General features: G+C 41.9%; 1 protein-coding gene across 1 annotated transcript; it reads left to right on the top strand.

The window, feature by feature from the left end:
* The first annotated feature begins 147 nt into the window (after window positions 1-147).
* GLE1 (GLE1 RNA export mediator) lies at window positions 148-9391 on the top strand. Its single transcript, XM_005527234.3, has 16 exons — window positions 148-312; window positions 648-869; window positions 1896-2021; window positions 2184-2332; window positions 2653-2713; window positions 2991-3245; window positions 4007-4235; window positions 4362-4477; window positions 4674-4743; window positions 5080-5222; window positions 6054-6244; window positions 6680-6809; window positions 7132-7236; window positions 8206-8288; window positions 8435-8498; window positions 9203-9391. Exons 1-16 carry the CDS (start codon window positions 217-219, stop codon window positions 9269-9271), a joined length of 2109 nt encoding a protein of 702 aa, XP_005527291.1. The 5' UTR covers window positions 148-216; the 3' UTR covers window positions 9272-9391.
* Window positions 9392-9870: the final 479 nt, after the last annotated feature.

Below are 9870 nucleotides of genomic sequence, written 5' to 3'. Positions count from 1 at the left end.
CCGGCCCCTCCTCACCGCGCCGCTGCCGGGGACGGGACTCGAACCCGGGGCACCGGGCCGGGCCCCGCCTGTCCGCCAGGGGGCGGCCGCCGCCCCGCCCACCCGGCATGAGGCGGATGCGGCCATTGCGGGCCGGAAGGGGCGGGATGGGGCCGGTCCGGCCGTGGGGCTCCCTGCGGGCCGCCAAGGAGCTTTGAAGCGGGACACGGGATCGCCATGGAGTCGTGGCAGCTCCGCTTCGACACTCTCGAGGCCCTGCGCCTCTCCAGCAAGGGCCAGTTGAGCTACTGCAATCGCTGGCAGGAGGATGAGGTGAGGGCTCGCCCCGGGAGTCGGCTCTGCCCGCAGGGAAACACCGCCCACTCATCTCGGTGATTCCCAGGGCTTGAAATACCCCCAGACCGGGTCCAGACTCGGGAGAGTGGGGTCAGGGATCAGGGCTGGCCTGAGGGGCTTCAAATGTCCTGCAAAAGTAGGGGAGTCTGGGAAAAGTACTGGAAAGATAGCAGAAAAAATGGTTAAATGGGATAGTGAGCTACGATGATTATCATCAGCAGCTACTGACTGTGCCGATGTTCTCATGTGGTGTTAAAGTTTTATTGAATGTTAAGGCTGTGCCGTATTCACGGAGAATGTTTTCTTTCAAGGCTGCCTTGGAAGGATGTGTAGCTCCCGTTGAGCTTTCCCCTTACTGCGGCTGGGTGCTGGACAGCCTTAGTGGGCAATTAGCCCAAGAAATCACACCTTCCGGGACGTCAACGCCCAAACAATCCACTCCACACCCAAAACGGGCGTCTGAGGAGAAGATCCCTCCTGGCAGCCACCGGAGCTCTTCATCACCTTCATCTACAGAGCCCAGTGAGACCAAGGTAGCTCTCTGATCATAATTCACGTGTTTATGGAGCAGCTGTGAAAAAAATAGAAGTCCTAACTTGCTGCTGCAAATTGTCAGATTAAGGCTGGTTTGTGCTCTGTTAATTTATGGGGAAAACATCCTTAGTTTTAATTTTTTTATAGCATGAGCAGGTGATGATAAAAGTAGTATAAACAAGATTTTCACAGAAAAATGTTTCACAGCAGACCCAAAGCAAACTCCATTTTTCACCATAACTCAGGGAAACTAGTAGGGAAACTAACTAGTTGGAGTTGTGTTGTGTTATGGATTAGCAGCACAGGATTCATCCATTTGGAGGGATAAGGTCACAGAGGAGGGTCAGGGTTGTTATAAAAGTCCATAAGGTTCTTTGGAGTCTTTAAGTGACTTACATGTGTTCTGACTATTTTACAAGGCAGAAGAGTAGGAAGCTGGGCAATGAGCAGTTGAGTTTTGGGAGTAATTAAGTTGATGAAGCCATTCCATGATTTCCCTCTGGAAAGGGAAATATCCATTGTTTTGTTCAATGATGACTTCACCACATGACAGTGATACTGAGCAGCAAAGTTTTGTGTCATCCTGCCTCTAGTGAGACTTAAAAAATATATTGTGAGGAAAAGATACTAGTGAAGCAGCAAGATGAGATAAACTTCATAAGAGAGTCTCAAGACTCCTCCTGAAGAATGATTCAAAGTATAAACCTGTCTTCCCTGACTGTTCAGAGGACATGAGGGGTTGTCTGGGCTTTCCAGGTGTCAGTTGGCCTTTGTCAAAGTCCTTGAGACTCTTGGTATGTTTGCTCCCAGTTTTAATGATTGGAAACGTAAATATCCCAGTGTTGGAGGAAACTCAGTATGGTGAGGTTGCACTACTAGGGTACATAACTGCTCTTGAAATATGTATTTGTTGATTCCTTTGTCTTTTTCTTCAAAAATAATAGTTTTGGAGACTTGCTTTATCTGTTTTCCACTCTGAGTTGCTGATCCTTTGCTTAGTTGCTGATTTTTTGCTGACCATGCAGGAAAATGATCATCTTAGTCTCCTGGAAATAAATCAAGAAGTTGTTCCAGCAGCTCTGTCATCTAAAGTTGCAAAAGTCGAAGGCTGCATTCGGATGTATGAAGAGATGCACAGGCTGAAAGCAAAGGTAAGAAAAAATGAGAGTGGGGATGTCTGTGAATCCCAGGAGAGCTCCACAGTCAGAGGTAACAGTGCAAGGACAGCAAGTTAAAATGTTGGGCAGTTTCATTTGTGTTTTCTTGTGTCCAGATTGTTCATTGATTACCTTTGGTTCCCCTCTGTAACACAGGAGAGGCTGAGACAACGGCAGGAGGAGCAGGAGCAGATGGTGAGGGCAGCCTATGCTCAGGCCAGTGAGCAGCTGAAGCGCTTTGATGAACTGAGGGAGCTAAAGCGGCATCAGGAATTCCAAGAGTTGCAAGAAGTAATGGAGAAGAGGTGAGATTACCTCTGGTATCATTAGAATTTTATAGCATTTAATCAAAGTGAGGATTATTTCTTGTTCCTGACAATTCTGTGCTAGTCCCTTGTGGTTGGAAATCTCACTGGCTGCTTGTCTTAGATTAATTCTCCTGTTAAGAGTTTGGCTGCCAGAGTAGATGTCTAGCTATTGTTGAGGTATCAGTGGTTAGAAAAAGACAATAATTGTGATAGCTAAAGTTTCTTTAGCTTGTTTTAAGATTAACTTACTGTGTGTTGGTTTGTGTTTTGTCTCCTGAATGTCTTGAATAGTTTTTCTGTCTTTATGTGTATTGTAGCTCAAAGGAGGCTCAGGGGCAGCAAGAGAAGTTGAAGGAAGAGCATCGACATAGAGCAAAGGTCTGAGACTCTTAAGAATTGTCTTTCATAGAAGACTATGACTGCTGGGTGGGACTGGAAAGAACAATTGATTTATTTGTATTTCCATGACACCCTGGAGTGAGGATGGATTTTCTGGTGCTATCCTGGGCACCTGCTGCCATGTGGAAATGCAGTAAAGGTACTTGTGTTGTAGGAACAGGAAGGCCTTGTAAAGCTGCAGTCATCAGACCAGGAAGGAACTGTACAACTGGAGTTATTGAAGTATTTTATGACTCTTGTGTCTTTGTCTCTCCAGATATTGAACCTTAAATTGCGTGAGGCAGAGCAGCAGAGGCAACGGCAGGAAGAGCTGGAACGTTTGCGCAAGGAAGAGGGCCAGGAGAGACTGCGTCGCCTTTATTCCATCCAGGAGGAACTGCTGCAGCTGAACCAGCAGATTGATCCCAACTACAGGCACAAAGATTTGCCCAGAATCGATCTGTCTGCATACAGCAATCGTGGCAATCAGATCTGTGGACTGGTGTCAGGGCTCATTCGCACCACAAGCGAGGTACAGGCTCTGGAGTTGTTACCTTTGGCTGTCATTCCTTCATAAAGCTCCCTGCAGTTTTCTTCAAAGGCAGCTTGTCGTGAGGCCCTTAAATAAGATGTCACAGCAATGATTTTAGAGATTCATCCTATAAACCACCCAATTTCAAAGGGGAATTCTTTCCTCTGGCGCTTCAGCTGTTGTCTTGAAAATGGCTTATCAAAATGCATGAGAACTTCTACAGGAGAGAGATTCAAATTAAATTGCTGTAAACTCTTGGTGCTGTAAAGTTCCTTCTGTGACAGTGGACTGGTTCATGAATTGTTAAATACTGAACAGCTTATGATTCTCCTCTGCTCATAAGCTTTTCTGCAGTAGCTGGCTTTCCTTGACATTTTTTCTCTTTGGGGTGGGATACAAATCTTGAAAGATAAAACACTAATAAGGCTAATCCTGTGTTCCAGCTTGCTGGCTTTCAGCAGCTTTCAGCTGGCTTGTCACAGAGGCTTTCAGCAAAGCAAGGCTTTGCACTGGAGTTCACTTGCACCTGTCCAAGTGTATTCATTTTTGTTGTCCAAGATCTTATGAGGTTTAGTCATGGACTTAGATTATTTACAAATATTATGATGTTATGTACAAATAAAGTAGATGGGGATAAAATAAGTAGTTAGGTCCCAGATTATCTGAAGGCAAATGTTTCAAAGGCTCTTTGCTCTTGCTGTTGGCCCTCTGACACTGGAAACAAAGGTTAATGCTGTGTTACCTCTCATGTTTCTTTTCAGAAAGGGTTCCCAACTCAAGCAGATGTGGCCAGCACTGAACGAGCCTTGCAGGAGATGCGAGGGTTGATATCCAGCATGCAGCAGGAAATCACTGCAGCTCTAGAAGAAAAAAAGAGAAAAGATGAAGAGGAAAAGAAGCAAAAGCAGAAAGAGTTAGAGCAAAAAGAGCAGATGAAGAATCAGACTCCTGCTCCTGCACAGCAACTGGGGGGAAAGCAGCAGAAGGAAGGTTGGTTAGACTTTTTTTTTTAAATATTTTTTTATTTCTTTGCCTTTCGTTTTTTTAAAATGAGTTTTCTCACTAGAGGTTTAGGTCTTTCTTAGTTATCATCTTTTTGGGTTTTTTTAATAACAGGACTTCAAGTTAAAACAGAAGAAAGTATCATGCAGTGGTACCAGCAGCTTCAGGATGCTGCTGAGCAATGTGTTGCTGCTTTCAGTGAAATTGGAAACTGCAAGGGCAACACTGAGGTATGAACAAATTATTAATATTGTTGAGGAGAGATTATCTTAATTTCTAGGGTAAATAGGATAGCACTCATTTAAAAAAAAAAAAAATTAATACTCGATTGTAGCAGCCTGTGTTGCTACTCTGCTCATCCAAACTATTATAGATACATGCTTGTTTGGAAAGGATTTTAAAGTTGTTTGTTTGTTTGTTCTCCAGGTGAAGAAGATAAAAACAAACTTGCAGAAAGCAGCTACAATCCCTGTGAGCCAGATCTCCAGCATATCAGGTCAGGAAAACACGAAGAGCTCAATCCCACTGAAATTCCTTTTGCTTTAAAGATTTTATCAGGGCACAAGCATGTCAAGTGTTCCTTTAATTATCCCTACAGTAGAAAGCTGACCTGCACACAACCTATCTGTGCAGTAGGGTTTGCTTGTGTTTTGAAGGCCTCTTACTTCCCTCAGAGGCATCTTTACCTCAGGATTAAGTTTGGTTAATCAGATGGAGCAAAGATGCCCTTTGGAGTGTGGGTCTGGTGTTGGTGAGCATGATGTGGTGTGGGGTAAGACTTGTCTGCTGTTCCCTTTTCTTCTTTCTCCATACATCCCTTATGTATTTGCAGGCTCTAAGCTGAGAGAGGTGTTTGACAAGATCAATAACCTGCTGTCTGGGAAGCCTGTTCAGACTGAAGGGCAAACTGTGTCAGTGACTCAGCATCCACAGGGGCTGGAGTTTGTTTATTACAAACTTGCAGAGAAGTTTGTGGTAAGGAAGTCTCTTCTTTGGGGTGCCACAGGTAGCCAGTGCTCTAGGAGATGCTTTTCAACACTGAACACTCTCTTCAGCTATGAAGAACAAAATAATTTGATGTTCAATTTGCCTGTCTTAATGCAGTGAAAAAACTTCATTTCTCTTTCCCTTCCAGTCCTTATTTTATTTCTTCTACGAGGAAAACTCCTTAAATTTCAGGCTTATATCTTATATATTTTGAACTAGGTAGATACAGTGTTTGTGGAAAACAGTGTGATAGTTAATTTATGGTGTATCACAAAACTGTATATAGGCTCAAACCTTATCTTGGCAGAATTTGGGGGATGAAAAACCCCAGCACTAAGGCTCAAGAGGCAAACTTCAGTCTCTGCTTTGTTGTTAGCACCTCTCAAGAAATGAAGTTTAAATTGTTTTTTGAAGTTGGCAGTATTTTTCTCTTGTCTTTATTTGCAAAATTTGGACTGTTTGAAACGTTTATCTCTGCAGGAACAAATGCATACAAAAATCAGCCCATGGAGTAAAACTGTGACTGATTTGTAAACATTTGAAAGTTATTGTTTGGGTTGAGAATATCTTTGCAGCCTGCACTTTGAGCCTGTGTTTTCTAATCCCACTTTTCTATGCTGAGCTAGATTTTATTGTCATCCTCTGTGGGAGCTGAGGATATGCGGCTTCATCAGCTTTTCTATCCTTGGCTTCATAGCCATGGAAACGTTCAGATCCTTTAGTAAAGGCTAACTACAAAAATGAGGATTTTTTTTTTTTTTTTTTGCCTGAGAAATAACTTGAAGGAATGCTGGCTGACTTTCCTTTTCCACCCTCCAGAAACATGGGGAAGGAGAAGTATCTTTTCACCATGATTCAGCTTTCCCAATTGCTGTGGTGCTCTCAGGAATCTGGGAATTACATCCTCGAGTTGGAGACATCTTTTTAGCTCATCTTCACAAAAAGTGCCCATATTCTGTGCCATTTTACCCAGCTCGGAAAGAAGGGACTTCTGTGGAGGAGTATCAGAGGTAAATTTATTACTGAGCTTTTTTCTGCATGAACTCTGCAAGGGTGGAGACTATTCTGAGTGAGCTTCACTTTCTTCCATCCCTGAGCACAAAGGCATTGGCTCTGCAGGTTCACTCACAAGTGTGTGAAAATCGTCTTGTTCCAACCCCCTGCCATGGCAGGGACACCTTCCTCTAGACCAGGTTGCTCAGAGCCCCATCCAACCTGTCCTTGAACATTTTCTTACATGGGGCAGCCACAGTTTCTCTGTGACCTGTTCCAGTGCCTCACCAAATGGTGATCCAGAGGGTAATGATCAGCCTTTGCAGGAATTCTTGCATGTTTTTGAAGAATCCCTATTCTCAGTAGAGTTGACTTCAAGTAAGCTGAGAGCTGCAGGGACTTGAGTGAATGTGTTTTGCTGTACTAAAACTAGAATGTTTTCTCATACTAAGGATTCTTGGATATGAAGTTCATGATTCTAAAGTAGAAGAACAAGATCATTTTCTTAAAAGGATGTCAGGAATGATTCGTCTCTATGCTGCCATCATTCAGCTCCGGTGGCCTTATGGAAACAAACAAGGGGTACGTGTGTGCCATTATGCTTAGAACCTTGTTACTATCCCAGAAGTCAATTAAATGTATTGGAAGCTTGTTTTGTAGTTGAGGTGTGCTGAATTTAAACTAGCTCAGGATATATTTGAAGGAAAACAGTCATAACCACGATGAACAAAGCAATGCTGAGTAATTAATGATGGGGACTTTCACTTCCTTTACATTTTCACAATGATCAAGTTTTATGTCAAGTGTTATAAAGACAAGAGTCAATCAGAAAGCTGTCCGTTTTGATAATTGTGTTTTACATGTCATAAAGCAAGTGCTGAGTAGATTCTTTGTTGCTTTGTAGGCACATCCTCACGGTCTGAGCTATGGGTGGCGCTGGCTTGCGCAGATGTTGAATCTGGAGCCTCTGGCAGATGTGACAGCTATGCTGCTTTTGGACTTCCTGGAAGTAAGTGGTGTGGATAACTGTTAGTAGTTAAATGTCACTAGTTTAGGTGCCTTTTGGGTTCTGAAGGGATTGATATGGGGAGATGCACAGCAGGTTTTTTAAACTTGTTCTTATTCCTTCAGAAAGGAACGTGAATATTTCCATGTTCTTGCAAGTACAGCTTTGGAGTTGAATGATTTCAAAACTGAAGTTTTTATAAACACAAATGCTACTGTTGTATTTGATTCTGTTTTAAGGCTTCTGGTATTTTAAAAATAGTTGTATAGTCTTATGTAAGGTCTGTTCTAAGCACTCGGCACTTCGTACAGTGCAAGGAGGTCCTGTGGCTGTTCCAGCCAAATTAGTTCATAAAACAGGCTAGATTTTTCAGGCTGAAAAGATCAGAGCTTGATGGATATTAATCCTGTATCCTCAGATGTAGGCCTGTGCTAAATAAGAGCTATAGTTAAAGGCTGAAGTCAGGGGACACAAACACTGTCAAACACAGGCACCTTCTCTGCTCTTCAAATGCTTCTAAAGAACTGAGAAAGTACACATGAGAGAGTGGGAAGTGAAATACTCCATAGGGGAACTCTGTTAGGGTGGTGAAGTCAGAGGAATATTTGTCCTGTAAACTGTGGAGAATGCTGATGAATCACTGCACACAGCAGTAATCACAGTGGGGAAATGACCACAGTGTGCCCCAGCAAATGGTGTTAGAGAAGAGAACTATTTTTGGAAGGAGACTGGGGTGAAATGAAGGATAGCAAGATTCGTGTCAGTGGCTACCACAGTCAACAGGAAAAAAGGTGATTGTGGTAGCAATAGTAGCAGTAACAGCATTTAGAGGATTTGCTTGTTTTAGTGTAGGTGTATTTCTTTAAATGTCTGAATAAAGCATGAAGCCGGCATGAACAGGTTCATTGCAGCTGTCATGCAAGTCTGAAACCTAATTCTATAATCTGCACTTTGTGCTTTTCTGTATCTCAGGTGTGTGGCAATGCTCTGATGAAGCAGTATGGGATTCAGTTCTGGAAAGCAATGTTCTTTATCCAGAAATCCTATATCCCAAGGTATGATATCTCGGGTTAGGAATCTTGGTGTTCGCTCTGAAATGACTCATCCATGTTTTCCAATCTCTGCCATCCACCCCCACACCCACTTGTGAATCAAACCCAACTTTCTAAATAGATTTTGAAACGTGCTGTTGTTTCTGCAGAATTGAAGCTGTGACCAGTTCTGGCCAGATGGGCTGTTTGTCACGTTTGAAGAATTTTGTGCAGGTAAAGCAGTTTTGGGGTTTATTTTTTTGTTCATTTAGTTTTCAGGTGTTTTGGTTTGGGTTTTGTTTTCTCCCATCACTGAATATATGAATCATTTGAATAATGATGCTGGCACTGCTTGCTTCACACCTTATAATTCAGACCTCTCTCTGTGCTGTAACCCATATTTTGTAACTTTTCAATTACTGAATTATCTGAATGATAGTTATGATGTCAAACACCTGGCTGCTTTCTTACCCCTCATCTAATTTTTATCAATGAAAATGTATTTTGGTTATAAAGGAACATCAGTGAGAGGAGACATACAGGATGAGGAGAATTCTGCTGAGTCATTTCTGTCACAGCTATTTCTTATCAGTAGTTGCTTGTTTTTAGCACTTGTCCTGATTAAATATATGGGGAAGTGACACTTTGAACTGCTCTCTGTAGTGTTTGCTTAGCATTGCATTCTGCATATTTTTTTAATAAAGCTTGCAAAACTGTAAAATACTTGATTGTTTAAATTGTTCTGTGAATGTTGACTTAGATTATGATATTAAAATATGACAGCTTTGAAGTTGTACTTTCATAATTAATTCTGGTACATTTTATTAGCAAGGCTTTGAATGTATAGTAAGAGCCATCAGAATTTCTGAGAAGAGATGCTGAATTGAAAAACATGTTTATTTAATATAATCTTTATTATTTGTCTTTCTCTTTAATAGAAATGTCTAAAAGCAGAGGAAATTCCCTTACCAAAAGGCATTCTGACACCTTCCTTTTGGAGAACATAAATCAGTCTGTATTTCCTTTCCCTTTAATGTTTAATTCAAGAAGATTTATTTGTTAGACTTAGAAGCTAATCTTTGCATTATATCTTTGAGTTTTTGTATAATAAATTACTGAAACTTCAAGACTTTTCCTTCATATGTTTGATCATGTGGAAGATGCTTTAAATCCATTGTCCTGATGGCGCCAGAGGCCCTTGGACTGAAAAATTGCACAGTACTGTTCAGCTCATGGAAGTGAAAATACCTCACAGCTTTATGAACTCTTAACAGCATAATCAATCTCAAACTTACTGCTAGAACTTTATTTTTGTAATTCATACATCTTTTATAATTGAGCTGTAATTATGCTGATGGATGTGTTTGTCTCAACATCATCTAAAATCTGTGGTGAGTCTGGTAAAGGTTGAGCAGTGCTGACACTTGTCTCCCTTGGATGTAACTTCACTCCAGAAGGCAGGACTGGGTTGAAAGGAGGTAGACTCATTCCTCCAAAAGGTTTGTGGGAGAAAGAATACAATAAAAATACTATGTTGTTTTTTTTCTGTTGGAGAGGGACAGTCAAGAAAATCCACAGCTCCTTGATGAATACAGGAGATGGGAAA

Source organism: Pseudopodoces humilis, chromosome 22 (assembly GCF_049639895.1).
Source record: "Pseudopodoces humilis isolate 2021_Gansu_Grassland_sample_001 chromosome 22, ASM4963989v1, whole genome shotgun sequence".
Classification (NCBI taxonomy): Eukaryota; Metazoa; Chordata; class Aves; order Passeriformes; family Paridae; genus Pseudopodoces; species Pseudopodoces humilis.
Note: the sequence above shows the minus strand (reverse complement) of the source record. Positions and strands in the feature narration are given on the sequence as shown.